We start from the raw sequence: 27,715 nt of genomic DNA on the forward strand, positions 1-27,715 counted from the left end.
AGTTAACATGTACATCCCCATCAATCCACCGCTCCTTTTACAAGGTCAAAGGTCACCTCACTCTGCGTCCAAATACGAGTTCAAATGGAGTAAAGCCCAATGATTCCCGAACCGACTCTCTTACTGCGAACAAAAGCAAATGTATTCCTTCATCCTAGTCGTTTCCATTTTCAACACAGTATGTCTTAATCATTGTTTTGTGGGTAGAGTGAAATCTTTCTAAAGCCACTTGTGATTCCGGATGGTATGTAGACGATGTAATTTGTTTTGCTCCCAGTTCATAAACTACCTGCTGGAATAACCCAGATGTAAAATTACTTCCTTGATCAGACTGGATTTCTTGAGGCAAATCAAATAAAGTGAAAAAAAACTCAGTAAGAGCCTTCGACACAGTTTTATCTTTAATATTTCTGAGCAGTATTGTCTCTGGGAATCTGGACGCAGTACACATAATAGTTAGCAGATACTGATGGCCAGCTTTAGTCTTTGGCAATGGGCCAACATAATTCTCTATAACTTTAGAAAAGGGTTCACAGAATGCAGGTATAGACCACAGTGGGGCCACTGGGGTGACCTGATGAGGTTTAGCCAAAACTTGACAAGTGTGACAAATCCCAGCATTAATTTCTGGTTTACCCTGGTCATCCCTGCTACTCTTTTCGAAACTCTTATTCAGGGTAACCATACGCTTATGAGTTGAAGCAAACTGATCTGCTAATCTAGCAGACTCCTGCATAGTGGCAGCATCATTTCCATCTAAATATGTCTTTATGTCATCAGGGACACTCTTATTGAATTCTTCAGTTAAAACCAACTCGTTCAAGCTGTTAAAATCATCATTTACATTTTTATACGTGCACCAGCGGGCAATACACACAAATTACTCATAAGCAAATTTCATATAAGTCTGGTTCACAGGTTTCTTCAAATTTCTAAACTTTTGCCTTTATGCTTCTGGGACCAACTCATAAGCTTTGAGCACAGCCTGCTTCACTAGGTCATAATGTGTGGTGCGTGGCCAGCTGGTTAGGGTGTCGAACTAGTGATCTGAAGGTCATGTTTTCGAGCCTCAGCCGAGGCAGTGTGAGTGTTTTTGAGCAAAGCACTGAACCACACACTGCTCCTGCACGTTTATAGCCCAGTGGCGATGATTGGTGCAGTATAAAAAAAATCAGCTGCTTCATCAACTGGCAAAGCAGTATAGGCATGCTAAGCCTTTCCCTTTATCACACTTTATGAGACAATTTTCTGTCTGTTTTTCTGCCTCTCTAGCCTCAAACTGCCTCTGCCTTTCTGCAGCCTCCATCTTTAATTTTTCTCACTTGTACTGGAGCTCAAGCTCACGAGGTTCACTTCCAGGAAACACCTCCAACTCCTCCACTTTAAACACACCCTCAGATACATAATGTTCAGCTATCACCTTCTGCATCTGTGCCCTCCTCATTGTCAATTTCACCTTAACAAGTTTTAACCTTTCAGCAATACTCAACAACTCAACCCTTCTGGCGTCCTCTAATGCCTCAGAGGTTGGCGCTTCCTGACATCGATCAACATCCATTGCTGCAAATTTCCCAAACAGAAATAAATCAAAAGAGTTTTCCCCAATGAAATTGATAATTAATCAATCCTCAAATTTGATCATAACCCAGATGCAGGAGAACCGTAACGCTTCAGAAACGAACCAGCAGCAACAGACTACTACTGGAGTCTGTTTTTGATGTGAAAACCACAATGCTTATTAGTATCCACTTATAATATAGTAACTTAAGCAAGTTAAACGAAAATTAACAGTGTTATGTGTATATATGTGTGTAAATTTAACTCCCAAACTATTGAGCTCAGGGGAAACAAGGCTTGGAGTCCTGAGATTGTAAAGTATGAAAGTTCAGTTTATCCACAAAATAGGTGATGGGAGAGATATTTGTAATTTAGGGTAAATGTCCAGGGAAGGCAGTTATGTCGAACAGCAAGGGAGATGAGGCTGAGTACAGAGCTATGGTGGAAATCTTTGACACATGGTATGAGCAGAATCATCTGCAGCTTAATGTGAAAAAGACTAAGGAGCTGGTGGTGGACCTGAGGAGGGCTAAGGCACCGGTGACCCCTGTTTCCATCCAAGGCATCAGTGTGGACATGGTGGAGGATTAAAAATATCTGCGGATACGAATTGACAATAAACTGGACTGTTCAGAGAACACTCAGGCTGTTAACAAGAAGGGTCAGAGCCATCTCTATTTCCTGAGGAGACTGAGGTCCTTTGACATCTGCCGGACGATGGTGAGTATGTTCTACGAGGCTGTGGTGACCAGTGCTATCATGTTTGCTGTTGTGTGCTGGGAAAGAAGGTTGAGGGTAGCAGACACCAACAGAATCAACAAACTCATTCGTAAGGGCAGTGATGTTGTGGGGGTGGAACTGGACACTCTGACAGTGATGTCAGAAAAGAGAATGCTGTCCAAGTTGCATGCCATCTTAGACAATGACTCCCATCCGCTCCATAAAGTACTGGTTAGGCACAGGAATACATTCAGCCAGAGACTCATTCCACCGAGATGTAACACTGAGCATCACAGGAAGGCATTCCTGCCTGTGGCCATCAAACTTTTCAAATCTTCCCTCGGAGTGTCAGACACCCTGAGCCAATATGCTGGTCCTGGACTTATTTCCACTTGCAAAGATTAACTTATTATTATTTAATTATTGATGGTTTCATATTGCTATATTTCTACACTACCTTGGATGGTGCGGCTGTAACGAAACCCAATTTTCCTCAGGATCAATAAAGTACGTCTGTCTGTCTGTCTGTTCTGCAGGTTCCACAGTGTTAAAATGAGAGAACAGTTGCTGTAGATTTTATCCATCATCTTTACAAATCTACATACGAATTATCACCGAATGTGACTTGTCATGAGGGGTATCATCTTCAAATGAATGACCACATCACACACAGGCAAGGGTTAACACATAAGTGGTCTAAACAGGATATCCCAAATCAGATCCACTCCTATGGGTTAAATGAGGTGACAACCACACATTCGATGTACGGCGAATGGATAATTAACCCACCCTTGTGGGCATAGGAATGTTCTAAACAGTGACCTTTGGCCACTATTTCCCTGGTTTCAATCCTTTCATTTTTCATCCGTCTCCGTCTGACTCTGAGTGTCTGTGTCCTCGGTTAAAACGAAACAAGCTGCGAGCGATGTAAACAAGCTGCAAGTCAGACTTCTTAATTTCTCTCTCTTAAAATGACAGTCCACAGCAAACGAAACCTAGGGATTCATAACAACGGCCACTCCCCACTATGAATTGACGTGTTCCAGTAGTTGGGATGACTGAGTGAATCCCTTCCCACACTCTGAGCAGGTGAACGGCCTCTCTCCAGTGTGAACTCGCTGATAACTCAGTAGGGTGGATAGATCAGTGAATCTCTTCCCACAGACTGAGCACGTGAACGGCTTCTCCCCAGTGTGAACTCGATGATGTCTCTGTAGATTGGATAACTGAGTGAATCTCTTCCCACATTCTGAACAGTTAAACGGCTTCTCCCCAGTGTGAATTCGCTGATGCTTCCGTAGGGTGGATGTATCAGTGAATCTCTTCCCACATTCTGAGCAGGTGAACGGCTTCTCCCCAGTGTGAACTCGCTGATGACAAAGTAGGGCGGATGAATCAGTGAATCTCTTCCCACATTCTGAGCAGGTGAACGGCTTCTCCCCAGTGTGAACTCGCTGGTGTCTCTGTAGGTGGGATGACTGAGTGAATCCCTTCCCACAGACTGAGCAGGTGAATGGCTTCTCCCCAGTGTGAACTCGCTGATGATTCCGTAGGGTGGATGAATCAGTGAATCTCTTCCCACATTCTGAGCAGATGAACGGCTTCTCCCCAGTGTGAACTCGCTGATGACTCAGTAGGGTGGATGGATCAGTGAATCGCTTCCCACAGACTGTGCAGATGAACGGCTTCTCCCCAGTATGAACTCGATGATGTCTCTGTAGATTGGATGACTGAGTAAATCCCTTCCCACAGACTGAGCAGGTGAACGGCTTCTCCCCAATGTGAACTTGCTGGTGTGCCAGTAGGTGGGATGACCGAGTGAATCCCTTCCCACACTCTGAGCAGGTGAACGGCCTCTCTCCAGTGTGAACTCGCTGATGCCTCAGTAGGGTGGATAGATCAGTGAATCTCTTCCCACAGACTGAGCATGTGAAAGGCTTCTCCCCAGTGTGAACTCGATGATGTCTCTGTAGATTGAATAACTGAGTGAATCTCTTCCCACATTCTAAGCAGGTAAACGGCTTCTCCCCAGTGTGAACTCGCTGATGCTTCCGTAGGGTGGATGAATCAGTGAATCTCTTCCCACATTCTGAGCAGGTGAACGGTTTCTCCCCAGTGTGAAATCGCTGATGCTTCTGTAGTGCGGATGAATCAGTGAATCTTTTCCCACATTCTGAGCAGGTAAACGGCTTCTCCCCAGTGTGAACTCGCTGGTGTCTCTGTAAGTGGGTTGACTGAGTGAATCCCTTCCCACAGACTGAGCAGGTGAACGGCTTTTCCCCAGTGTGAACTCGCTGATGACTCTGTAGGGTGGATGAATAAGTGAATCTCTTCCCACATTCTGAGCAGGTGAACGGCTTCTCCCCAGTGTGAACTCGCTGATGACTCTGTAGGGTGGATGAATAAGTGAATCTCTTCCCACATTCTGAGCAGGTGAACGGCCCCTCCCCGGTGTAAACTCGCTGATGACTCTGTAGGTGGGATGACTGAGTGAATCTCTTCCCACAGACTGAGCAGCTGAATGGCTTCTCCCCAGTGTGAACTCGCTGATGTACCAGTAAGGTGGATGACTTAGTGAATCCCTTCCCACATTCTGCGCAGGTGAAAGGCCTCTCTCCAGTGTGAACTCGCTGGTGACTCTGTAGGGTGGATGGCTGAGTGAATCCCTTCCCACAGACTGGGCAGGTGAATGGCTTCTCCCCAATGTGAACACGCTGGTGAGCCATTAGGTCAGATGACAGAGTGAATCCTTTCCCAGATGTTCAGCAGATGACCAGCCTCTGCCCAGTGTGAACTGACTGGTGTGTCCACAGGTGGGAAGACCGACTGAACGCCTTCTCACACACAGAACAGGTGAATGGCCTTGCCCAGTGTGAAATTACTGATGTACCTTCAATTGTGATAACCGACTGAATCCATTCCCACTGTCTGAACGGGTGAACAGCCTTTCTCCTGTGTAAAATGACGGGTTGCCAGTTGGTCAAATGACCGAATAAATCCCTCCCCACAGTTGAGCAGGAAGGATGGTCGATTGAATCCCTTGCTCCTTAAATATCTAGACAGAGACAACAAAACTGGTGTGCCGTGTTTGAACTTCCTGGAGACAAATTCCTTCTTGTTTTTAACCTGTAAAAAGATTTACAAAATCCATCAATGGGTGTAGGACAACATTTCAGATGAGATTACTTCAGTTACCAAGGTTTGACCTGGTATCGCACTGTTTCAGTGAGGTTCTACCCAAGTTGGACAGAGAAATCATCTCCTGACTGGGCAGAGTGCTGGTATCTGGAATGACCATCAATTCTTTGATGCTCTTCCTGTTTCTATAAGAATGGGGCATTTCTGTCATCTCCAATTTGTACCTTGGTGGAGTTAGACTCTCTCCATTGGTATTATTCCCTGTTCCTGCTGAGCTGCATGGGTGCCTGGCCCCACAGTAACAAAACCAGTCTCATGCAATTAGTCTTTCTTGATGTGCATCTAGGATTTTCTTTTATGTATTATTAACGTAAAGTGCCACAGTTTTAATGCCATATTAAAAATTCCTGTTGAGGTGAGTGGTTGGTCCGCACAACTGTTAAAAAGACAGAGTGAATTTTTGTAATATTTCACATTCTTGTAGAAAATTACAACACAGAAACAGGCCCTTTGGGCCATCTAGTCTGTGCTAAACTATTTAAACTGCCCACTCCCATACCCCTACCATCCAGGTACCTACATGAACCTCTGAAATGTTGAAATTGAGCTCGCATGCACCACTTGAGCTGGCTGCTCATTCCACACCCCGATGACTGTCTGTGTGAAGAAGTTTCCCCTCATATTCCCCTTAACATTTCACCTTTCACCCTTAACCCATGGCCTCTGGTTGTACTCCCACCCCATCTCAGTGGTAAAAGCCAGCTTGCATTTACACTATCTATGCCCCTCTATCACAATCAAATCTCCCCTCAATCTCCTACAGTCCAAGGAATAAAGTCCTGACCTGTTCAATCTTTCCTTATAACCCAAGTACTCCAGACCTGGCAACATCCTTGTGAATTTTCTCTGAACTCTTTCAAAGTCCTTACATCTTTCCTGTAGGTTGGTGACCAAAACTGTACTCAGTACTCCAAATTAGGCCTCACCAATGTTTTCTACAAGTCAACATAACATTCATCTATTGTTGTCAGTACTTTTGTTCATGAAGGCCATTGGGCTAAAATCTTCCCTTCCATCTCTATCTAACTGTGATACCACTTTCAGTGAATTAAGGACTTTCTTCTACAACAGGTCCCTTTCTTCTACAACACTCCTCCGTGCTCGACCAGTCACTGTGAAAGACCTCCCTCGGTAGGTCAGACCAAAGTGCAACAACTCACACTTGTCTGCATTAAATTCCTTTTTCCATTTCTCAAACCATTTTGCCAGCTGGTCCAGATCGCACTGCAAGTTTAAATGCTTTTTTGGCATTGACTAGATGGGACAAATAGCCTGTTTCTTTACTGAACTTCTCCATGTTTATATGGCAGAGAAGCTGGCCAAACTTGTTTGGAAGGGAAAGGGTAGGAGTGACAATTGAGCAGCAGTGGCTGGAGTTTCTGGAGCAATTTGGGACCTGAGTGATTCCACAGAAGTGGAAGCATCAGAAAGACAGGAGGACAGAACTGTGGCTAAAATGAGAAGCCAGAGCCAACATAAATGTCAAAGAGAGGGCAAACAAAAGAACAAATATTCGGAAGCTTTGAGAAACCAAAAGACAACAAAAAAATTCAGATGAGCTCAGTGCGTGGAATTATGACTTGTAGTCATTAATGGGTCTCGGTAGCACCCAACAGTCTGAGGCATTTAGTGGAATAATATATACGAGGCTTCAATTTCTCTTCAAAACCAAGGTTCCCTGGACCAGTTACCTTTCAACTTTCATTTTGGCAGGCACATACAAACTCTGCATCCTCAAAAATTCACATCTGAAGACCTCCCACTTACAGGTACTCCTTTGCCAGGAAACAACCTGTCCCAAACCACACTTGTCTGATCCTTTCTGATACCATCAAAATTGACCTTTCTCCATTTTAGAATCTCATCCCGTGGTCCAGACCTCTCTTTTTCCATATTTACTTTGAATCTCATGGCATTATGATCACTAATTTCTGTCACCAGCCCTGATCATTTCCTAACAGCTTATTGCACACTTCTACATCAGGAATTCTACGTATTGATTAAGGGCACATATGACAAACTCTACCTCATCTAGTCCTTTACAGTTTAGGAGTCCCAGTCAATATGTGGAAAGTTAAAATCACTTACTGAATCAACCTTTTTGTTTATTGGCATGGTCTGCAATCTCTCTACAAATTTGTTCCTCTAAATCCCTGAGACTGTTGGCTGCAACCAAGTCCCAATATTGGTTACAATATCATAATTCCCTACCTGAGCTCATCTGGCTTTCCTACGATGCTTCTTGCATTGTGATATACACAGCTCAGCACATTCATTGCACCAGGCTCAACCATCTAACTGCTGAATCTATCTATGATCTGAACATCTGACTGGTGTCAAGGAAACAAACCCTCCATCATTGTCACAAAAACAAAGGAGCTGATTGTGGACGACAGGAAGAATGGAGACAGGATAACCCCTGTTGACATCAATGGATCTGGGGTTAAGAAGGTGAACAGCTTTAAGTTCCTCGGCATAAACATCACAAAGCACCTTACATTGTCTGTGCATACCGGCTGTGTTGTGAAAAGAGCACAGCAGTACCTCTGTCACCACAGATAGTTGAAGAAGTTGGAGATGGGGACCAAAATTCTGAGGACTTTCTACAGGGAAACAATTGAGAGCACCCTGACTGGCTGCATCTCTGCCTGATATGGGAACTGTACTTTCCTTAATTGCAGGAAACCTCAGAGAGTGTTGCGGACAGCCCAGCACATCCGTAGTGGTGAACTTTCCACTATTCAGTACATTTACACAGACAGGTGTATAAAAAGGGCCCAAAGGAAATCAGGGACCAAATTCACCAAAACCACAATCTGTTCCTGCTGCCACCATCCAGGAAATGGTACCACAGCAAAAGGAGCAACAGGCTCCGGGACATCAGACTGATTAATTCATGCTGATACAATTGCATTTCGATGTTATATTGACTGTCCTGTGTACAAACGATCTATCATAAATTACCATAAATTGCACATTGCACATTTAGATGGAGACATAACATAAAGATTTCTACTCCTCATGTTTATGAAGTATGTATCTAATAAAGTCAATTCAATTCAATTCACCCTCTCCATTATCTGTTTGGTCATTCTGGCTCCCATTCCCCTTACAGCTTATTTTAACCACATCACCCGCTTCACCCTCACTAGCACTAGCATGCCTTACCACTTGGATATCAGTCCCCTCTTGTTCTGTTCCCCTAACTAATGAATCCCCTATCACCCCTTTGACTGTCAGGTAATCCCCTTCACCACCAGTTTCTAAAGTGGTCGACCTTTTGTTGTGTTTGATGGGCACAAGAGTTCTCCGCAATGGCTATTTAACCTCATTCCCCTTCCTGACTCTCTCCCAGTTTCCTGTGTCCTGCTCCTTGGGTGTAACTCACCTCTCTTCATGTCATATCTATCACCCTCTCCAACTCCCAGATGATCCGGAATTTATCCATGTCAGGTTCCATCTCCTTAACGTACAGGGTGCACATCTTGTAGGTGAGGACATCAGGGACACTGGAGGTCTCACCACCTTCCCACCAATGTCCCCTCTAATTTGTAATGACCACTGTGCACTCAAATCCTGTACTGTGCACTATTTTTAACTCGGTGACATGTGCACAGTAAATTTTATACAGAGAGGTAATTGTTTTCACAGCTAGCAAATCACTGTTGATAAGTACTTTGATCTCCCCTGGGTTTGATAGAGTTCATCTGCACTCTCACACAACCTATGTAGTAGGCCTGTAACGGGTAATGAAGGATTTTCTCACCAAAGCTTTTGCATATTGCCCATATGTGGTTTGCTTGCTAAATTATGCTTTAAAAAGTCAGATTTGCAAATATTACTCCACTTCTTCCCACTTACAAATTCTCCAGCACCTCTTGCATTGCCACAATACACACAGGTAACACCAGTTTCTATATTGGGCATAAAGATTTCCCCTGAACCCTCCTGACGAATTAAGGGTATATAAAAAATTCATTTTGAACCTGTGTAACCTCTGGGTAAAAGAATAATTTGGAATTAATAGGAATTTTGAACTGGTGAACTCCGTCTTCAGCGTTTAGCTAAGACAGACTCATTACCCGTTCTCTGTGGCTTGCAGAGAGACACATTGAGAGCTGATAAGATTATACATTGTATCCTTGTTGTGAGTATCCTTGGAGGAGGACTCACTGATAGGGACAGGAATGAACATCTGTTTGTAATTAAGTCAGGGCCTTGCAAAGGGAATAACTGATAAGGACTGGACAGTCCACCCATCTATAATTAAAACCAAACTCTGTTATCTAAGTAATTAAGTTTTGCATCAACACACTTAGTGTGTGTGCCAGTTCAAATAACATCTTGCAATATTAATGTATGGGATGTACTATTTATAAATATATGGCTGTAACCCAAGTCATTCGACTTGTCAGAAGGTGGCAGTGCTCCCCTTTGACAACTGGGTCTCAAAACTCCTGCAGGCATTTGAATGCACAATAAACCATGGCGTCGATAAGAAGCTGGTCTCCTGAGTTTTATTCAGATTCAACTTTAACATTTGGCATCATGAACAGCATCCCAATATAGGTAGTGCCAAGCAGACGGGCTGAGTAAGCATCTGGACCACTCCGGGGACTGCGGAGACCGAAAGGGAGCTCAATGGGTATTTGTCACTCACCGTTAGTTCCTTTGGACGTACGGTGCCTCACTCAAGGCTGATCACATAACTTGACAGGATCAGGAAAGAATTTGTTGGGAGATTTGTATAAGGTAGGCAAAATTTTACTAAGTGGCCAGGAGGTAGACATGCCAGGTAAATTCATCCATTAAGCAGGAGGTGCCAGCCGGGTACATTTATCTCATTGTTTATTGAGCAGGAGGCTTTGTGCCCAATAAATTACTTAGAGACCACTGGTCAATTGCAGACGATTGATACGAGTGGGCCAGCAGCAGCCCGACACAATTTGTGTGAGAGTTCTTCAGACAAGGAAAAATATTTGTGAATGTTGAGTGCAGTGCTGAATAAGAAATTGGGGAACAAAATGTGGCCACGGATGGGGGAGGGTGCAGGAGCCTGGGTTATTATCTCATGAGAACAAGCAGTAAATTTGATTTGGATAATGAATTGAGGAAAGAAGTGGAAATTGTTGAAAAGGGAATGGAAGGAAAAGGCAGTTGTAAAGCAGAACTTTGCTGGCTATGCCACTGGTGGCATAGTGGCTTCAGCGTTGGACTTAGAGGCAAGAGGTCCCGAGTTCGAATCCAGCCGACTCCCTTACACTGTTTCATCTGTGCTGGGTTAGAGCTGGTGAACAAAACAACTCACCCAGCAGAAGGCAATGGCAAACTACTGCTGTAACTTGCCTTGTACATGATTTCCCAACACCACACAGTGGCGTAGAAGGAAATCCTTGGCTAACTGGAATAAATTCCATATGTGACATACCTTTAAAGTGGAACAGTATATTATCAGCAAGTTGGAGGAATAATGCATGTGATAAAGGGATAGAGTCGTGGTCACCAACCATTTTAAGCCCAAAATCCCCTACCTTGGCCTTACTAAAATGCAAGATCGACCCAGATCAATTAGTTACACGCATGCACAGGAGGGCAGAAAAGACCGGAAATAAAACCCCACAACCCGGAAGTAGAAATAATGTATAAACACTGGGGCACCCGCCCTTTTTTTGCACCGCAGACCAGTTTAATATTGACAATATTCTTGCGGACCGGCTGACGGGGGATGGGGTGGGTGGGGGTGTGAACCACGATAGGGATACAGCGATACTCGAAGCAGGTTCCTTATGATCAGTCTATTCCGTAATATCGTTTTCGCGCCTCTCGGCACTTAGCTTCTGTCCCGTGCTGCTCACGTTTTCTCCGCTGAAAAAACTCAACACATTTGCATTTAAGTGCAGGGTGCTTGGACTCGGGGTACCGAAGCAGATTTGAGGGCTTCATTGCCTCATTGGACAGCCTCCTGCCCGCCCTCCACCAGATGCCTTGGCTTGGTTTGGTTGGTCGTGGGTTGGTTGAGAGGACAATGTCAGGGCCGGAGGTCCCTGTGCTGGGGCCGTGGTAGACAGTCTGGAGAGAGTGACCGACTGAGCAAGGAGTGTAACAGGGCACGCGCCCGCCCCCCCTTGTAGGACCTATCAGCCGACAAAAGTTTGTTTCATCAGATCACAGCATGGTAGCTGCTCTGATACCTATGAAACGCTGAGCCCGAATTAGGTCGACGGCGAATATTTTAGCACCAGATTCCCCACGAACATTCAGTGTGCTAAACAGGTTTAGAGGCAGCACTCCAGGCCAGTAGTGACGGCACTTCCCACCGGCCGCCCGAGGCCAACTGGTGATCTCTGGCATGAGAGTGTCACTGCGGTTCGGCGACTGATGACCTCGCGTGCACTCAAGTTCAACAGTGGGCTGACAGGGAATGAGGAAAGGTGCAGCTGACTCATGTTGTTTCCTCGCGACCCAGTGGTTGGGGACCACTGAAGTATACTGTGTAGTGCGGGGGAGTTACACGCATGTAGAAAAAATGGAACTAAAACCCCACAACCCGGGAACAATCTCTCAACAGTTTCTTCCTTTCTTCCCTTTTCCCAGGATCTACTGAGGAAATCTCAAAAGCAGACTAGTCGATCACAATCAACAGCTTGGCGACCACTAGGATAGAGGTAAGTACTGCAGAAGGAACACCAAAGTTTGGGAGACGTTACAAACAGAGCATGAATGGATGGATGGGCGCCGAAAACAACAGCAGGAAAAACAACGTAAGCAAACCAAGGCCGGTCTACATAGGAGAGAAAGGCAGGAATGTCAGTCTAAAGTTACAACTGATAGGGAAACATGGAATCCCGAACCCATGTCTGGCATATCGACACTGTATGAGTTTTGTGGCCTGCTAAAGCACTTTCTTAGGAGACCAAGCCTTTAATGATGGGAATCTGCCCCCCCCCCCCCAATTTAATGTCTTACTGCTCCAATGCTTACCAACTAAGTTAGCCAACAGCATTAACAAATAATATGGATTGGCCTGACAATGACCAAAATTGAATGCAATGAGCTTTGACATATCATTGGACCAGGGCTTTCAAATGCCTATCAACCCCGAAGAGAACTAATATTACAGGTGAATGGAGACTGTCTCTGTCTGTCGATGGAGTAGCACTAATTCTGTGCTGCTCTTAGTTTTCTCTCCCGCTCACAGCTTAAATTTTGAATTTCAAATTTTTAATTGCTGATTCTTGAAGGGGAGTGACATGTCTATGTCTACGAGAAGTGGGAAGAATCTGCATGAACCTACTGACAAAGGTAATGAAAAAGGAAAGACATCGAAGGAAAGATCTGATGAAATGCCATCATGGGCTGAAGATATTGTTCGGACACTGAAATCAATTCAAGATCAGAATAAGGCAATTAAAGATCAACTGGAAAAGAATATAATGAAATGAACTTATTTCTGGGAAAACTTAAAGATATGGAAACTCAAGTTACTAATCATGAAGAGGAATTGAAGTTAACTAAGCAAAAACTGTCTGAAACTATAACCTGTTTGGAAAAAAATCGTTAATAAGATTATTGATTTGCAAACTAGGTCTCGCAGAAACAACATACGAATCATTGGATTGCAGTAAGGAGCTGAAAATGGAGACATAATTGTTTACTTTGGTAAGCTCTTTCATGATCTATTTCTGACTATTTCATCACAGCTACTTGCTATTGAAAGAGCACACAGGCTGTCCACTTCGAAATTTAAAGACTCAACCAGATCAAGATCTGTTTTGGCTTGTTTTCATCACTTTAAAATAAAAGATCAAATAATGCGACAGGGAAGAAAACAGAGTTTTCAGATTCAGTGAGTCTGAGCTCCGTTTTTACGAAGATTATCCAAAAGAAGTAATGGAACAAAGAGCAAGATTTGCTTTGGTAATGAAACAAGCATATGATAAGAAACGATTCCCCTCTTTGAGTTACCCGACAAGAATGAAAGTTTTTCCTCCTAATTCTTCCCCATGTACTTTCTTTGACCCAAAAGTCGAGCTGGATTTTGTCCAGGCTATACCAGTCACCACCACTGACGTTACTACTGAATGAACTATCTGAAAAGCTGTTTGTTTATCTGTATATTACTCACACTACAAAAAGAAGATATATGAAGGCTATTTGGATATTTCATTGACAGATTAATAAAAGAAGAAAAGAAAACCTGCTCATCATTACATCCTATTGGATTTTTGTTTGGAAAGAACATTTACGGATCAAGTTTGACTGTTTAAATGGTTAATTACATATTTGACTGAGAAAAGAGGACAATAGGATTTGTTCCTTTTATCTAATATTTGGTTTGATTTTTTTTGTTATTTCTTAAATTACTAACTGGTAGTTTTTTTTCTACCAACAGGGTTTCTTTTTATATATTTATCTGGGAGGGTTAAGTTACTATGATTTTACTAATTAATATTTCCATCAATTTAGATCAGTTAAGTATACTATTAACTTTTTTTCATCTGTTTTATTATAGCGCCCTATAACTGAATTTAAAGTTTTCTTAGGGATTTAAAGCTAAACTTAAGATGGGGCTGGCTATTCTCTATAAGAGATTATGTTATTTTGGTTCTTTTACTGTTTAACACATGATAGAATGTAAACACTCTCCTTTGTTGAGACTTTACTGTCTTTCTTGCAAGGTCATTTTATTTATTTTATGTACTGGCTGGGGGGAGGCAGAGATGAGAACAACAGAGTGGCCCATGTCTTTGCATCTATCTTAGTTCACTTGCCTTTTTTTCAGGCTTTTGGGAGGGTGGGTGGGTTTAAAGTTAGGAGTTTTTTTTTTCCCCATTGGGTGGTTCCAGAGCATGCGTGTTTTCTATCTGGCTTTATTCTTCATCACTGCCATCTTTGATAATCCCGTATTGGTATGTGTTCTGCACATGTATAAAGTAAATTAGAATAAAATTATAGTATGGCAGTTAAATGGATTCATGTAATCATTTGGAATATACGTGGTTGGAATTATCCTATTAAACAAAAAAGATTTAAAATTATTAATCGGTTCCAAACTGATATAATTTTTGCTCAGGAGACGCATAACAAGGCAGGAGATCAAAATAGATTTTTTCGCTGGTGGAATGGAAAACAGCTCCATGCTACTTCTCAGAGCAAAAGTAAGGGTGTGTCTATCTTTATTAAATCTAATATATTTACTCAAGAGGATAATGGTCCTCATTAGGTCAGATTCTAATGGTAGATTTTTAATTGTTAAAGGAGTGACTTGTAATAGAATGGTTGTTTTGGTTAATTTGTATGGTCCTAATTTAGATGATCCTGCTTTTTAAAAAAAAAAATATCTGCTTTACTGCCAGATTTAAATGAGTATATGTTGTTAGTGGGTGGGGATTTTAACTGTTGCTTAAATCCTATGACTGATAAGAGCTCAACTAATCAATGACTTCCAAATCATTTTGCATCAGTTATTAACTCTTTTTTGACCAATTTTGTGTTGATCGAATTATGGAGGCATTTACACCCTGATAACAGAGAATATTGTTTTTCTTTCCATGTTTATAAAATATATTCAAGGATTGATTATATTATAGTTGATCCCTGTCTTTTGCCTAATGTTAAAAACTGTGAATATGACGCTATTGCTATACCTGAGCATGCGCCTTTGAGTTTGTCCTTTGAATTTGATGATGACATTTTTGGCCGTCCACCATGGCACATGTCTCAGACTTTATTGCAAAGCTCTGACTTTATCCGTTTTATCAAAAGCCAGATTAAAGAATTTTTTACTTTTTAATGATATAAGTGGTATGTCTAAATTAATTATATTGGATACATTCAAAGCATTTTTAGGTGGTCAGATTATTTCTTATTCAACTAAACTTAAAAAACAGACTGAAGCAAAATTAGATAAAATTTCAAAACAAATTAAAGATTTAGATAATATCTATGTGACTTACCCTAATATTGACATTTAAAAAAAGGGTGGAACTTCAATCATAATATAACCTATTATTAACGCATTCAATTGAAGTTGATCTATTTAAGTTAAAGACCCAATTTTATATGTTTGGAGATAAAAATAATAAACTACTTGCATCTCAATTAAAATCAGCTGGAGCCAAGAGGCAAATTTTGAAAATTCGTAGAAAAGATGGTACCCTGGCTCGGGATTATGAAGAAATTTATAAGATTTTTCAAGACTTTTATAATGAACTTTATAAATCTCAATGTCCAGTGGACTCTTCTGAAATGAATGTTGTGTTTTTTTACAAATGATTGCTTTCCCTAAAATTTCTGTTGAGGATCAAAAAACTCTGGATGCCTAAATTACTGAATCCAGAATTCATGAAGCTATTTTCTCAAGGCAATCTGGTAAGGCCCTGGGACTTGCCGGTTATCCTGTAGAATTTTATAAAAAATTTGGAAAATTGCTTTCTCCGTATATGTTGGAGATGTTTAAAGAATCTTTTGTGAAAAGTGATTTACCCTCTACTTTTTATGAAGCTTCTATTTCTTTAATTCTCAAAAAGAATAAAGATCCTTCTGATTGTGCCTCATACAGACCTATTTCATTATTGAATGTTGATACTAATATTCACTTAAAGATAATGGCCAATCTGTTGGAGAGTATTTTGGGTAAAATCATTTTTAAAGATCAAACAGGCTTTATAAAGGGTCATTATTCTTTCTCAAATATTCGGAGATTATATAACATTATACATTCACCTTCTTCTAAAACTCCACAATGCCTTATATCTTTGGATGCTGAAAAAGTATTTGATTAAATTGAATGGAAATATTTATTTAATACTTTAGAAAAAAATGGTTTTGGTATTAATTTTAATAATTGGATAAAAATGATATATAAAGCTCCTATTGCTGTTGTTATCACTAATAACTGTAGGTCTCCTTTTTTCAGCTATCACGGGGGACAAGCCAAGCTTGTCCATTAAGTCCTTTGTTATGTAAATTAAGATTCGAGCCCCTTGCTATTGCTCTTTGTGAAGCCGAAAATATTCATGGGATTTTTGTGAATGAGACCATGCACAAGATCTCTCTTTACACTGATGATCTATTGGTATAGATATCCAAGCCTGAATAATCTATTCCTGCTTTGCTAAAATTATATGACTAAATCGGAGACCTTTCAGGATACAAAATAAATTTTAGTAGAAGTGAATTACTTCCTTTAAATGAATCTGTCTCTATATATGATAATATTCCTTTTAAAGTTATGGATTCTTTTAGATATTTAGGGGTTATAATTACTAAAAAATATCAGGAACTTTATAAAGCCAATTTTCCTCCTTTAGTTGATTTTTTTAGATTTGTTTTTACAAGACTGTTTAATGTCTTTTTCACAGTTAATGGACAAATATGATATCTCTAATACACATTTTTCAGATATTTACAGGTTGGGAATTTTTTACGTGATTTTTTAACCAATTTACCCCTTGGCCTGCTCTTTAAATTTGGCTTATGCTATTTTTCAGTTTAAACCTTGTCAAAAACAATTAATAGTAATCCTTTATAAACAGTTAATGAATGCTCGCATGTCGCCTAATGATAGGGTTCAACGCACCTGGGAAGTACAACTTCAACATTCACTTTCAGATAATCAGTGGAGTAAAATTTATTATTTAGTCAATAATTCACCTATCTCCACATGCCATATCTAAATTCAGTTTAAGATAGTACACAGGGCCCATATGTCCAAAGATAAATTGGCTCATATTTTTTCTAATATAAGCCCTATTTGTGACAGATGTACTGAAGAAGTAGCTACTCTTATGTTTTGGTCAGGTGCAAGTTTAAACAATTTTTGGAGGGATGTGTTTGGAATATTATCTAAAGTTATAGATGTGGATGTTCAACCTAATCCACTTACAGCAATTTTTGGGATTATTCCAGAAGAAGCACGCAAAATGTCTGCTTCCGCCCAACAAAATTTTTATATTTATTTCAGAATATTCCTGTTTTTGTTTACTAAGAAGTTTTTTTGATCGGATTGGTTCTATTATTCTATCTTTTATTTGGGATAATAAAAGACCAAGAATTGGTAAATGTCATTTGCAAAAGTTGAAAAAGGATGGTGGTCTCACTTTGCCTAATCTATGAATGTATTATTGGGCTGTTAACGCGGTGTATGTCCTTCTGATTACATTGGGTTGATAGGAATGAACAGCCAATATGGGTAGACCAGGAACCGAGAGCTGTGAAACAGTTTTATTTAACTTCGTTATTCGGAGTTACCTATACAATTAGCTAACGTTGCTAATTTAAACCTATATCCTGTGGTTAAGCACTCTTTACAAATTTGGATCCAGTTCCGCAATTTTTTTAATCTTAAAAAGGTTAAACTTTGTAGTATAATTTATCATAATTACTTTTTTAAACCTTCTTGGAGTGTTGCAATTTTTTTTTTACTTTGGAAAAATAAAGGTATTAATTTGTTTTTGGATTTATTTAAAGAAGGCAGATTGAGGTCTTTTGAACAATTTGTCGATAAGTATTCTCTCTTATATTCACATTTTTTACAATATCTTCAAGTTCGACATATTTTACAAAAATATTTAAATAATTTTCCTTACATATTGGAGGCTGATTTGTTAGATACTATTATGAATATGAACCCCTCGTTGAACGGTTCTGTTGGAAGAATTTATAATTTATTATTACAAAGGGATAAGCGTCCTTTACTTCAGATTAAACGGGACTGGGAGAAGGAACTCAATTTCTCTTTTATATGGCAGAATTGGACATGGATTCTGAAGCTGGTTAACTCTTCTTCGATCTGTGCTAGTCATTCACTGATTCAATTTAAAATTGTACATTATTACCATTTGACGAAGGAGAGACTTCCGAAAATATTTCCCAATGTTGACAAGTATTGGGATAGATGTAAAAATGAGATAGCCACACTGACACATGTGTTCTGGTGAAGTTCAATATTAAATCAGTTTTGGAAGTCAGTCTTTTCGACAATTTCTAAAGCACTCAGAATCAACTTACAACCTAATAAATTGACTATGCTTTTTGGAATAATTCCTCAAAATATCCATGGTGTTTGTTACATTGACAGCTAGGAGGGCCACCTTGTTGAAATGGAAGGATATATCAGCTCCTACTTTGTCACAATGGCTCTCTCAGGTGATGCTGTGTCTTGGAGAAAATTAGAAGTCGAACCTTTGTACTTTTATTTGATTTTGAGAACAGATGGGGCTCATCTGTTCATTATTATCATTTCAGTTAACTGATAGATTTCCTCCACGATCTAAATGTAAATTTTTTTGATATATCTTTTCTTTCTTTTTGGCGGTTTGATGTTTATTTTTAGAAGCTTTTTGTATGACGCACGGCTCCGGGGTTGTACCTCCAATGGGTTTCTTTTTTTCCCCCTCACTTTTCTTTCTTTTAATTTACAAAATTTTCAATCCTTAAGATAATTTCCTCTTTTATGAGGCATTGTAAGTGTTGTTACTTCAATGCTCTTGTGCTATTTTTGAATAATAATAATAATAAAAAGATATGAAAAGAATATTAAAGGTGAATATGTTCAGTGGGAAGAAGGATGTGAGCAGGCTATATCTGCGGAACAGAAATGGGAACAACCACCTTCCACGGGACAGGTGGGGACAACAAACCATTTAGAAATTGACAAGCAAGGATGCTTCCTACCGTGAGTACCACACCTCAGGAAGAGCCCAATGTAATATTGACAGTTGCTGCTATTCCAGTTCCGTATATGATTCATATGGGGGCACCTACAACCACTCTCAATCGGGAAATAGTATCGGAAAAGGGATTGCAGTTCTCAGACGCAACATTCACTCTGTCTGGGTTTGAAGGCATGGAATGTACGTATTCACATAACCAGCCACTGGAGGTGGAATTCCACGGGAACCATTGTGAGGTTTCATTTACAGTCAGCACCCCGCAGTCGGGGGTGTAATCCAGCAGGGTGAGACTTGCTCTGTCTGTTGGAAGTCGAGGTTCCCTGCACAGGCAATGGTGTCACCCTGTGACAGGTGAACAACTGACAGCTTCCCCAATTTCCGACCCCCCTTGTTGTGGGCACCTAATCTGGACTCCACTGCATTTGAACCCCTTCTGCCAGTGGTCGACCCCTACGTGACTCTGTGCTATGACCCTACGGGGTGCTCAGCTGAGGAAAGCCAATGTTATGCACCCCTCGAGGGACAGAAGTTCCCAGTCATGGTGATTGGAGAGGTTAAAGGAGAAGTGGGCAGTGCATTACTGGCCGAATTTCCGGATTTCCTTTGGCGACAGACAGAACTGGTGGTTCCCCATACCGCTGTTAGTGTTTGCCCTGGGTTCAAGCCAAAGAGCCCAGAGTTCATTGCCTACACCTTGCTGAAACAAGCCTCCAGCACCGAGGGAGACTGGCAAGACCTGGCTGTGGTCCAACTCCGATACTGGAAGGAGTCTGAGGTGAAAACGGGACATCTGGTAAGACATTCTTTTAATATTGACCGATCCCAAGATGCTGTACCACATCTCTGAGCAAATTCAGGCCATGAAGTCGGTCGCACCAACTGTCCCCCTGTCCAGATCACTGTGAAAGAAGGACAGACTCTCCCATCCATTCTGCAATACCCCCTCTAGCCCGTCCGGATCACAGTGAAAGAAGGACAGACTCTCCCATCCATTCCACAATACCCCCTCTTGCCCGAAGCAATTTTATGAGGATGGAAACTCTTTTGTAGATCCAGCAGGGAAACGATATTCTTGCTATGCGATAGTGACAGACAGTGAAATTGTTCAGCAAGCTTCTTTTGAAGCATCTGACTCCGCCCAGAAGGCTGAGCTGTTTGCTCTGACTCGTGCTCTGTTGCTGGGAACGTTTACACAGATTCCCGTTATGCATTTGGGATTGTACATGACTACGGGGCTCTCTGGGAACATTGAGATTCCTGACTTCCTCTGGCCACCCCATTAGTAATGCCACCTTTGTAAACAACTTACACACCGCTGTACAGCTACCTCGAGTTTTGGCTATTATGAAATGTGCAGCCCACACTCGCTTGTCCGACTGTGTCACTAAACACAATGCTCCAGCAGATCAAACAGTGAAAAGTGCGGCACTATCCTCAGTAGTTGTAGCTTCCTCGGGTTCCCCGTCAAGCAACCCTCCATGACTAAAGCAGAATGGGTTTGCCAGACATGTGGGAGGTAAATAATTTTCAGGGGGACGCCTCTGAGGAAGAGCGCAAACTGTGGTCACAGATGGGATGCCAGAAAGACCAAGACCTAGCTTTTTGGATTACCCCAGCGGGACAGGTTTGTGTTCCTACACAGTTTTTACCAATATTGGCTGATTATATACATGATTTACCACCCCTGGGAAAGGAGGGAATGGTTGGTAGCCTGCACCCTGCACAGCGGGTACGAGTCCCTTGACAGGTGGACGTTTTTCTGTCTACAAATTGATTTTATTGAATTACCAATGGCCCACACTCTGTGGTGAAAGTAAACGAAGGGGTATGTAACGAACTAGCTATCAAGCAACAATTCCACTGTGTACACCACCCACGGGCCGCTGGCAGAGTGGAAAGAGCCAAAGACACTCTGAAGAGTAAATCGGCCAAACTAACGGCGGAGGCTGGACTCACTTGGTTGAAGGGCCTACCGTTAGCCCGATTCCACGAGGGTTACCCCATAGGGGAAAGCGGGGTTGTCACCTGTTCAAAACATTCATGGATGGCCCATGAGGATATCCTGGGGACCAAGACTTTGTGCACCATTGCTCCCAGAAAGCCTACCAGCAAAATTAGATATTGGAAGAGATGGGGAAATAAATATGCCAACTAACCAAAATTTTCCAAGCGTTACATTCACAGGTATGACAGGCTTACAAGGAAGAGAACTACCCAGCAGAGAGGAGTGACTATCCCACCATAGAACCTGGGAATTTATCCTGATCAGGAACTGGGACTGAGGGAAAGTTGGACCTCGGTGGAGAGGACCATATGAAGTGTTACTGACCACTCCGATGACCGTGAAACTGGAGGGGCAATACATTGAAGAGACTGCAAAGATGTTACTGAAGGAACTAAGTAGAAGGACTCTCTCAGACTAAAGGAAATTGTATTGGTTGATAGTGGAGAGTGATGAACCTCTAGGTTTCTTGCCGTGGATTGTCATTTTAAGAGATAGTGCCTGAGTGACGTCAGCCGGCAGCTTTCTGGGGGGGAGAGAGAGAGGGGGGAGAGAGAGAGGGGGGAGAGAGAGAGGGGGGAGAGAGAGAGGGGGGAGAGAGAGAGGGGGGAGAGAGAGAGGGGGGAGAGAGAGAGGGGGGAGAGAGAGAACACGAACGCACGCTGGAACTATTTGACCACGCAGCGTGTTTACACTTCCCAGTTTGTTTCATTGAAGCAAGGATTATTCATCCATTGTATACCGAATGTGGGATTGTCACTTTGTTTGATCCTTTGGAGTGGATCTGTTGGTTTGGGAGTATCCTGTGAGGACCACTCGTGCTAGCCCTTGCCTGGGTGTGGTAATTCACTTGAAGAGGATACCCCTGTGATCAATCACTGCTGGTGATAATTCGTATAATCCAAATGGGGATTTGTTGGAGTATCTCGCGGCTACCACTTTTGTTAACCCTTAGCAGGATTTGGGTGTGTTCTGTGGTAAACACTTGTGAGAAGGGATAATCACTGTCGGTAATACTTTGTGTGTTGGATCTGGATTGGGAGTACCTTGAGGAATCTAGCTGTGCGTTAACCCTTGCTTGGGTGGTCATACCCTTTGAAGACTTATCCCTGTGATAAGCTAATTTTGGTGATATTTTGTATGTGGATTTAGAGCAACGATGGACAAGACCTACAGTGACTGTTATCCTGTTTTACCACCGTGGAATTTGAGGAATTCAATGTAGTTGCCTTCTCTCGACATTCACCTTGGATTAAAAATATCCCTCTCGTCATTTACTCCATGGCTTAACTGAACTTTTATGCTTCACCATCTCAAGACTTTAAGCTTGGTATTCCCTGAGCTCAGTGGTTTGGGAGTTATATTTACACATATGTGTACTCATATCACTTTTAACTTTAGATTATTTTGCTTAAGTTGTTATACAAGTAGATACTAATAAAGACAGCGCTTTTAACATCAAAACTAGACTCCAGGTGTTGTCTACAGCTGCTGGTTCATTTAAACCATTACCGGTGCGTAATAGTGGTGTTAGTGTTTATGTCTTTGAGAGGGCTCACCCCAGCATCCAGTTAAGATTTTTCTGTCTCTGTCACACTTATGCCAAATGGGTAGAACTAGGGGCCCTGACAGACACAGTGTTTTGACAGGTGTATCTCAGGCCCCCACCAAACAGAATTTCCTACACTGGGAAACATGCATCGTGGCTGTACTTGCAGGTGCCCAGCAGCGGAGAGGAATAACTGAAACTGAGCGATCTTTGATGATAGTTTTTCTCTCCTATGGAGTGGCCGGGAATTCACAAGAGACAGTCAATTTGGCTACAGCACTTGAGGAGCTGGCCACAATACTGCAGGGGCCCTAACAGAAACACAGGCCCAAGTAACAGAAATACCCACTGAAATGATTGCAATCCGGCAAACAGTCCTACAGAATCGTACGGCTTTAGATTTTATCCCAGCTGAGAAAGGGGGAACCTGTGCTATTATTGACACAGAATGCTGCACCTTTATCCCTGATGTGTCTAATAACACTACATCTCTCTCCGAGCACACTGCCTAGGAGATTGACAGCATCAAGAAAGTAGGGCAGGATTTACACGGGTTCACGGAAGGGTCGAAATGGTGATCTTCAAAGGCCTGTTTGTAATATGTGGGGCATGATATTGCATTACGTCCTAATAGTTGTACATATCATTGTTATAGTTACTGTTGAATGCAGTTTTTCTCACTGAGAAGTCAAAGCTGTACTTGGTTGCTTTCTCTGTAAAAAAATTACTGTTTTGTTGCTCATGTAATGATCAAAAAGGAGGGAATGACGAAGTATGGTTTAACACTTCATTAAAAAATAGCAGCCTGTTTTTCTGAAAGAAACTGCTGATGATCAATAGATGTACTAAGCCATGCTGAGCCATATTTCTTCTTCAGGGTAGCTAGCTAGGGTTTCAGGATGCTTATCTCCTTGTGTGTTCATGCGCAGAGATAGGACAGCGTCAGTCTGTTCTGCGTGTGTAAGCCATTATGACTATTTTGTAATTTGTCTTTAGGGGCTCCAGCCTGTCATGTAGTAAATAACTTTGGTTCCAGCCTGTCTTGTGTGCGGAGTATCTGGATGGATATATCTGTGGTGAAGGGGAATTGTTAGTCAGTTAGTGGATTGGGTGGGAATTCCTGTTGGAGTGGCTAACTGAGTAAGCCCCGGGTACTTAGAATAAAGAGTTTGTACTAATACAGTCTCTGAGTGACTCTCTCCGGATTTGACTTCCACAGAATGGGATTGGTTTCAAACGGCTGGGCTGCTGGAAGAACAGTACCAGACCTGCAATGATTGCAACTGGGTCTGACAGAGGCATAATTGGTTCTTCAGTCTCACTCCAGCTGTTTCCTACCTTCTCTTGTACAGGTATGTAATGTCTAAAGGACCAGTGTTTTTGAATGAATGAGACTCACACAACTTTCTCCTGACTGAATCACTGGAATCTCCAAGTCAGATGGGTCCTCTCCAGTCGGTGCTCTCAATCCTCGGGCTGGTTCACATGTTGCTGTTCCCTCGTCTTCAGTCGTGGGTTTTCTTCCAATAAATCTCTCACTGCAGGTCTAACGTTAACATGAAAGATAATGAAGCACATTAATAAAAAGCAGAACCAAACATTTCTGCTTAATGTTACTAAGAACAAAACTCACTGAAATTTAAGCGTTGAAGGCAGATATAATGATCTCAGTGAAGAATCTTTTATTGTCCCTCACATGATACAAAAGAATATGGGATAAAAAGGAGCCATCATTCAGTCATGGTAAGACATAAGGTACAGAATTAGGTGATTTGATCCATCTGGTCTGTCCCACCATTTAACCATGGCTGATTTTTATTCCAACACCATATTCCTGCCTTCCTCCTGTAACCCTGAAGCCACTTAGCAATCATGAATATATTAATCTCTGTCATAAATATACCCAAATCGCAGCCTCAACCAACCTCTGTGGAAACAAATTCCACACTTCGGACACCTAATGGCAAAAAAAAAATTTGCAACAGAATTTTAACGAGAAGCATCTTTATTCTGAGACTGTGCTGTCAGATCACAGACTCTCCGTCTAATGGAAACATCCTCTCCATGTCCACTGTATCCAGGCTGTTCAGCATTCGGTAGATTTACTTAACCAAAGCTCGCCTCCACAAACCCCACCGTCCCTCTGAACTCCATCCAGCACAGGTCCAGAACCATCAAATGCTCCTCATACATAAAGCCGATCATTCCTGAGATTATTCATGTGAACCTCATTAGCAACAACTGTACTGAACACATTTCCAGCAATAACAGACAAACTGGTACCAGGATAATTGATAGGGAAAATTTGTGCTTTCTTTACTGTTCTACTCTCACAGATCGAGTCATTTCCATTTCCAGGTTAAATGTAATAAAAAGAAAGTGGAATTACCAGAAACACTCAGCAGGTAAGGAACAGCTGCGGGGAGGGAAACAAACTTTACAATTCAGGTTAATGACGTTTCGTCAGAATGACTTCAAACATTTAGTTTTTAGTGCAACTTGAGATTCTGCCTGATTTCCACCGAGTGACAAACTGGTGACAGTGAGGGATCCCCTCACACAGTTTGAACACCAGACTCACGGGTCTATTTCTACTGTTGTAAACACGGAAAAGCCGGTCCAGAGACGTCAGAACACACCGCAGCTACTGAATTAATTATACAAAAATGACAAAGATAGAAGAAACAACAAGCACTTTGTTATATATACTTTGATCCTCACCAAATTTTTATCAACACACTATAGAGAATTTCCCATCCGGACACTTCACGCTTTGCATGGTAACTGCGAGGATCTGCACAGTCCTTTGGATCCAGATCAGTCCTCGGTAAAGCAGGCAGTGAAATCAAAGATCCCCACAACCTGGGACGTTCTCCTTTCTCACCCACCCCAGTCCGGGAGAAGACACAACAGCCAGAAAGCTCCAGGACAAATGCGAGGAGCCTCTGGAAGCGGGGCGAGTTGGGGAAGTTAATGGGACTCGGTGGGCAAAATCACACCACGTGACCTTGCATCACAAAGCGGAGGGCGGGGCGAATCTGCGGCACACAGTCTCACGTGACCTGTCGGCGGGACTTCCATTTAAATTCTGCAGAAACAGACAGCCTGGGCTCCTGGTTTGGATCGTTCAATGCAGATTTAGTGGAGTTGACACATTTCTGACGAGCCCAGATAGTTGGGAAACAAATGAATTCCTGGCCCTCAGTTCGGGGCTCACGGCCAACATCGGATCTCCCCGCTCGGGATCGGTCTCAATACTCACCGATGGGAAAGTGATATCTTCGGCCCGCAGACAGTGATCCCGACGGAAGAGACGAAAGTCTTTCCCGATCACACAGCCGACCTACTTCAACTCTGAGCGGAGAGGATAACACCGTCCAGCCGGAGACTGTGAACATGAGCGAAGAGATTGTTACATCATCGGGAGGCGGGGCCTCGGAAACAGACGCGCAGATGCTGCCCATCTGCGGTTAAATGGGAGGGGCAAACGGGATCACGTGTCGGGATTGCTGACCCCCCCCCCCCGCCAGGCAGAGACTCCAACTACACATTAGTCTGTGGAAAGAAGCGAACTTGCCGCTCACATCTCATCTCACCTTAAATGTATTAGACATTTCAACCCCCAGGAAAATATATCGTCTGTCCACTCTATCTATTCCTCTCGTAATCTTATAAACGTCAATCCAGTCTCACCCCAGCCTGGGCCGCTCTGGAGAAAACAACACGTTTGTCCAGCCTCTCGTTATAGCTCATGCCCTCTAATCCAGGCAGTGTCCTGGTAAACCTCTTCTGCGCCCAGTCCAAAGCCCCGACATCCTTCCGAGAATGGGGGAGACCAGAACTGTATGAAACACTCCAGATGTGGTCTAACTAGTTTTATAAAACTGTGTTACGAGCTGCAACGTTTTAGAAACGAACCAGCAGCAATAGAGTTCACAGCGGAGTCTGGTTTTGATGTTAAAACCATTCTCTTTATTAGTGTATAGTAACTTAATGAAATAAAGGAAAGTTGACAGTGTTAAGTGTATATATGTGTAAATATAATTCCCAGACTATCGAGCCTGAGGGGACAAAGCTTAGATTCCTGAGATGGTAAAGTAGGAATGTTCAGTAATACACGGAATGATGGGACAGAGATATTTGTGATCCAGGGTGAAACGTAGAGAAAAGGCCATTACTTCAAAATAATCGCCGTCGAAGTTCTTATCCGTTGAATCCGTCCACATACGAGTTATCAGCGAAAGTGACCTGTCACAGCAATACCGTTTTCCAGGGGTTGCCACACAACATGCCCAGGCAAGGGTTAACACAAGATATTCCACAATCCACTCCTATGGATTATACGAAGTGACAGCCACAGACGTTCGTTGTGGTTCCGTGTACCGATGATCAACCCACTCTTGTGGGCAGAGGAGAGTTCCAATCCTCAGCTGCGACTAACTGAAGCGATCAGCTTTTCCAGTCTCTCTCTCTCCCTCTCTCCCTCTCTCTCTTGGCCGACTGCCTGTCTGCAGATCGCTCTCTCTCTCTCTCTTATGGTTCAGTCCACAGTCAGCGCTGTCAGCCTGTGACTGACGTCATAGTCCCGCCTCCCTGGAGTCTGAGATCCCTCTGATCATCGACACTGTTCAGGGTTTTGCATTTAACAGGGTACTGTCGCATACATTCGACCTACCGAGCTGCCAAGATGATCATCACTAATCAAATCTCACTGAGATTTCTCAGGTCCTGTTGAATTTATTGACAAGTGCACCAATACGGGAAGGTACAGGTACAGAGAAACATTGACTTATGGCAGCATCACAGGCAAATACATTCAGATAACACACGGAACATAAGTTATACGATTCTCTGTCAGTAACAATCTGTAAATATGTTTTAAGTCATTAGCGATGTATAAAATACATTGTGTCATGACAAATATTAAAATGTGCATTTTGTCTCAATAACAGACATGGAAATGTTGAATTTGGTCCCTGTCTCCATTCCTCCTGTAATCCACAACCAGCTCCT

General features: G+C 42.3%; 1 protein-coding gene across 4 annotated transcripts; it reads right to left on the reverse strand.

The window, feature by feature from the left end:
• LOC132388960 (gastrula zinc finger protein XlCGF26.1-like) lies at nt 1-26,099 on the reverse strand. Of its 4 annotated transcripts, none has more exons than XR_009510375.1 (3): nt 25,965-26,099; nt 24,102-24,248; nt 1-292 (listed from the first exon to the last, which is right to left on the reverse strand). XR_009510375.1 is itself a non-coding variant. In XM_059961384.1 (3 exons), exon 3 carries the CDS (start codon nt 5,001-5,003, stop codon nt 3,303-3,305), a length of 1,701 nt encoding a protein of 566 aa, XP_059817367.1. In that variant the 5' UTR covers nt 5,004-5,403; nt 24,102-24,248; nt 25,965-26,099; the 3' UTR covers nt 389-3,302. The 4 variants fall into 4 exon arrangements, 3 of the variants coding, with proteins under 3 accessions (XP_059817367.1, XP_059817369.1, XP_059817368.1); XM_059961384.1 differs by lacking the exon at nt 1-292 and adding an exon at nt 389-5,403; XM_059961386.1 differs by lacking the exon at nt 1-292 and adding an exon at nt 389-5,851.
• Nucleotides 26,100-27,715: the final 1,616 nt, after the last annotated feature.

This window comes from Hypanus sabinus, unplaced genomic scaffold (assembly GCF_030144855.1).
Source record: "Hypanus sabinus isolate sHypSab1 unplaced genomic scaffold, sHypSab1.hap1 scaffold_443, whole genome shotgun sequence".
In the NCBI taxonomy this organism is placed as follows: domain Eukaryota; kingdom Metazoa; phylum Chordata; class Chondrichthyes; order Myliobatiformes; family Dasyatidae; genus Hypanus; species Hypanus sabinus.